The 4176-nt window shown below is 46.1% G+C and overlaps 1 protein-coding gene across 1 annotated transcript; it reads right to left on the bottom strand.

The window, feature by feature from the left end:
- Window positions 1-380: 380 nt before the first annotated feature.
- Window positions 381-2544, bottom strand: LOC118751259. Its single transcript, XM_036486041.1, has 3 exons — window positions 2265-2544; window positions 682-1423; window positions 381-636 (listed from the first exon to the last, which is right to left on the bottom strand). Exons 1-3 carry the CDS (start codon window positions 2542-2544, stop codon window positions 381-383), a joined length of 1278 nt encoding a protein of 425 aa, XP_036341934.1.
- Between the last annotated feature and the right edge of the window lie 1632 nt (window positions 2545-4176).

Genomic DNA, 4176 nt, shown 5'->3' with positions numbered 1-4176 from the left:
TCGTATGTGATCCGCAGCTCCTTCTCAGCACCCACGAAGTTAGTGCCGTTGTCGGAGTAAATATGCTGACAGTAGCCTCTTCTGGTGGTAAAACGCTTAAAAGCGGCAATAAAGGTGATTGAGGAGAGGTCTCCAGCCAGCTCGAGATGCATTGCACCAGTACTCATACATATAAATGAGCAGATATATGCCTTCGTAGATTTAGCGCCTCTTCCATGCGTAAATTTCAAGGCATAAGGACCAGCGAAATCGACCGCACTGTGGAGGAAACAACGCGTAGAGGTGACGCGGCTCGCGGGTAAATCAGACATGAGTTGTTGTATTGGCTTGCAGCTCAGTCGTCTGCAACGCGTACAACGGCAAACCCCACGAACAAGGTTTCAAATACCGGCTACCCAAAATCGTCGTTGAAGTACGGCCTGCATTAATTTCGGTCCAGCGTGCAATGTTGTGATGTGTATCTCAGCAGCAATTACCTTAGCGAACGGCGAATTCTTCGGCAATATTATAGGATGCTTGACTTCGTCTGAAAGCACGGCGTTTTTGATGCGGCCCCCTAAACGTAGAATACCCTTTGAGTCTAGAAACGGTTGCAATCGTGCTAGGCTGCCTCGCATCGGTACAGGTTTGTTTAACCTGCAATTATAAATTTATTGTTCGAAACAATTAAACAGGGTATACTTTACCAATGCTACTTCGGCACTTCGTATTTCGGCGCAAGTTAAACAGCCCGTGATTAGTGCACCTGCACCAGACTGTGAAGCGGTGCTGCGTGAGTTGTTGGCGAAGCGCAATAGATATGCGGTTATACGTTTAAGTTGGTTAAATGAATGATATTTGGTAAACAGATCCCATTCATCAGCGGTTTGTGTTAGATACGCAACGGTATTCTTTGATTTTAACTCGAGCTCCGTGGTGTGTTTTTGTGCGGATATCAGCCAACGACTGTTGCCCTCCCGTAGCCAAGGTGGCCCATTCCACCACAAGGGATGCAAAAGAAGCTGCGATGGTGTAATACCCCTCGATGCGCAATCAGCGGGATTGTGCTCTGAGGCGACGTGCCTCCAATGTGATGCCGGTAAAACTTCCTGTACATCGGCGACGCGATTGGCAACAAACACAGCCCAGCGACTTGGATTGCTTTGTAGCCACGCCAACGCAACCATGGAGTCCGTCCATGCGTACAACTCGCCGATTGAGAGGTTCAAACTTGACTTGACTTGCCGCACCAGCTGCGCCCCTAGATGTGCTGCACAAAGCTCCAAACGCGGCAGCGATGTTGTTTTTAGAGGCGTTACCTTTGTTTTTGCTACAACTAGTACGAATTTAACCTTACCATCTGGGATTTGAGTGCGACAGTATAAAGCGGCTGCATAGGCGACTTCCGAAGCATCGGTGAAAAGGTGGAATTCGGAATCTGAAACTGTGGTAGTTCCCAACCAGCGATTTACTTTTAACGATGAGAGTTTCGACAACTCACTGCGATGAGCCAACCAGTCCTTGGCGACGTCTGATGGTACCGGTTCGTCCCAGTCCCGATTAAACCCAAAGGGTCGAAGATTTTGCTCGAGTCAGAAAGAAAGGTACGTTTAGTAAGTTTGCTTAGAAGAGCTTCCAGATTAACCGCTATAGAAATCCAATCGTTGTTTGTGTGCCATGTAGTACCTAGAGTGCGAATTTCATCTCCATCGGCTAAAAGGTGTGAAATTTGTTTGGATGCATGCGGTATCAGCTTTCTCAGCGTCTGACAATTTGTTGCCCACTTTCGTAGCTCGAAACTGCTTTGAGAAAGCGCTTTGGATACGTCTTTGTGAAGTACAGTAAAACTATGTTCACATATCAATATTATCTCAATCAAAGCTCGTTTTTTAATCACCCCGTTTACACAGGCAAATCTTAGATTATTAGCCGTCAAATTTGTTGTGCTTGTTATTCTCACATCTCTGTTTCTTCTCTGTGCCACCGTGATCACGCTTTTCTGCTATAATAAGCAATATAAATATATTTTAACTTAATATTTTATTAAAAATACCTTTACAAACCTCTTTTACTTGCTAGCGTACATTTTTGTTTACTTTTACATTTGGCATTTCTCCTCTCTTTCGCAAAAACAATCGATAAAACTAGGATGGACACCAAAAAGTTATCGGTTAAATCTGAGTTTATTTCATAATTACAGATTAACAAGGGACGAATTTTATATGGCTAATCTCTTGTTATAATTACAGGTTAGGGTGTTAAGCTCGAAAATGAGGATAATCTACTTATATGTGAACCTAGTATAAGTTCGCGATGCGTATCTGCACCGGTTAATAAGTCGTCCATGTAAATGTCTGACTTTACAACCTCGACAACTCTTTTACTTGTGTTGGTCGCGTCGAGCGCGGCTTGTTGAAGTGACTTCACTGCCAGGTGCGAAGCGGAGGCAAGTCCATGAGTGACTCTTAGCAGACGATAGTCACGCATTGGCTGTGAAGAGTTCTCTCGCCACACTATGCGCTGATAATCGATGTCCTGCTTAGCCACGTAAACCTGCTGGTACATTTTTTCGACGTCAGCAATGATACCGAAGCGGTGAGTACGAAATCGAGTCAGAACAGAGAAGAGGTTTTGCTGCAACTGTGGGCCTACCATGAGAGCGTCGTTTAGAGAGTTACCTGATGATGTCCTCATAGATGCGTTGAACACGACTCTGAGTTTAGTCGTTTCGCTTGTGTCCTTTAATACCGCATGATGTGGCATATAATATACGTTGGTTCTTGCAGGCTCGACTAACTCCATATGGTCCATGTCAATAAATTCTTGCATAAACTTACTGTACACCTGGCGCAGGTGTTTGTCAGCGGAAAATCTATTTTCCATGCGGAGTAAGGCTCGAACTGCGGCGGCTCTCGACTCACCGATCAGGACGTCTGTCTTAGGCGTTGGACGCACGCCTCGGTGACGAATGAAGCATGCGAGCCGTTGTCGAGCTGAGCTCGGGCGGGTTGCCAACGACCAGCGAAGTCTTGCACCACAATCTCAGCGGTTGCCAGCAAAATGACACAATCAGCGTCAGCGTAGTGTGAGGTGACGTTAACGTGCTGTCCGGTTGAACTGCTAGCGGGTGTTGCGGTTTGGTTGGTGAAGTTTGCATGAAGTAACGTGTGGTGGTGGTGTTGACATATACGACACGAAGATGCGCTGCTGCATTTAGCGAGAACGTGCCCTTTGCTGGAACAATTTACACATGCGCCTAGCCCGTTAATAGCGGCTAATCTACCCTTTGAGTCGAGTTGGCTGAACTGCGGACAAGCGTGGATTTTGTGTTCACCATTGCAATGAGCACAATGCAACACCTTTGTAGCGGCCGATATATGGTCGCGTGTTTCTGACTGATTGCATGCCGTGCACGTTCTTTGTTGTTGTTTTTGTATTAGAGCTTACTTGTGGCACCATCTCTAATGAGCGTGCACGAGTTTCGAGAAACTCTCGAAGAGCGGAGAAGGATGGTAGATCATCTACCACAAGCGATAGCTACCATTGCTTGCGGGTTTCGTATGCTAACTTGGATAAGGTTAAATGAATGAGCCAATCGTCCCAAAATTCGACTGGATGCCCGAGCGCGCGCAGCGCGCCAACGTGCTGAAGGATAGCATTTAACACGAGTTTGATTGCTTTGGCTGTATCTTGGCTTGGCTTGTATATCGCATGACTTTGTACCTCGCGGTCAATAAGTCCCAAGCCTCATTATAATTGCTGTCACCAAGTCTAATGCTTCTTCTCACGACGGCAACTGCAGTTTAGGAAGTGGCAAGGGAGCAGGCGCTACTTTTACGGACCCCTGATGCAATGGCTGCTTTTGAGCTGATAACAGGCGTTTTAAATTAGCCTTGGCGGTGCTATACCACTCCTCTCCTTGTATGCGTGACTGCTCCTCCATGGAGGCGTTCTCATCCCCACACGACAGCTCCACTTCCGGCTGTGCATGTTGCAAATGTCAGCGCGGAATAAATTTAGTAAATATAGGCGGGTTTGCGAATTTCTATGAAAATATAATGGGATCCGGGTTGAAGGACCAGTTTATGGTAAGGCTTAATAGCGTTCGCGGGTTTTAGTAAACGTTTAAAGCGGATTCCTTCCGATAATAAAAAAAACCAAATACGTTCGATTATGTCAAATCCATTTATTAGAGAG

The sequence above is a fragment of the Rhagoletis pomonella genome, unplaced genomic scaffold, assembly GCF_013731165.1.
Source record: "Rhagoletis pomonella isolate Grant_MI unplaced genomic scaffold, Rhpom_1.0 Rhpom_scaffold_00620, whole genome shotgun sequence".
In the NCBI taxonomy this organism is placed as follows: Eukaryota; Metazoa; Arthropoda; class Insecta; order Diptera; family Tephritidae; genus Rhagoletis; species Rhagoletis pomonella.
Note: the sequence above shows the minus strand (reverse complement) of the source record. Positions and strands in the feature narration are given on the sequence as shown.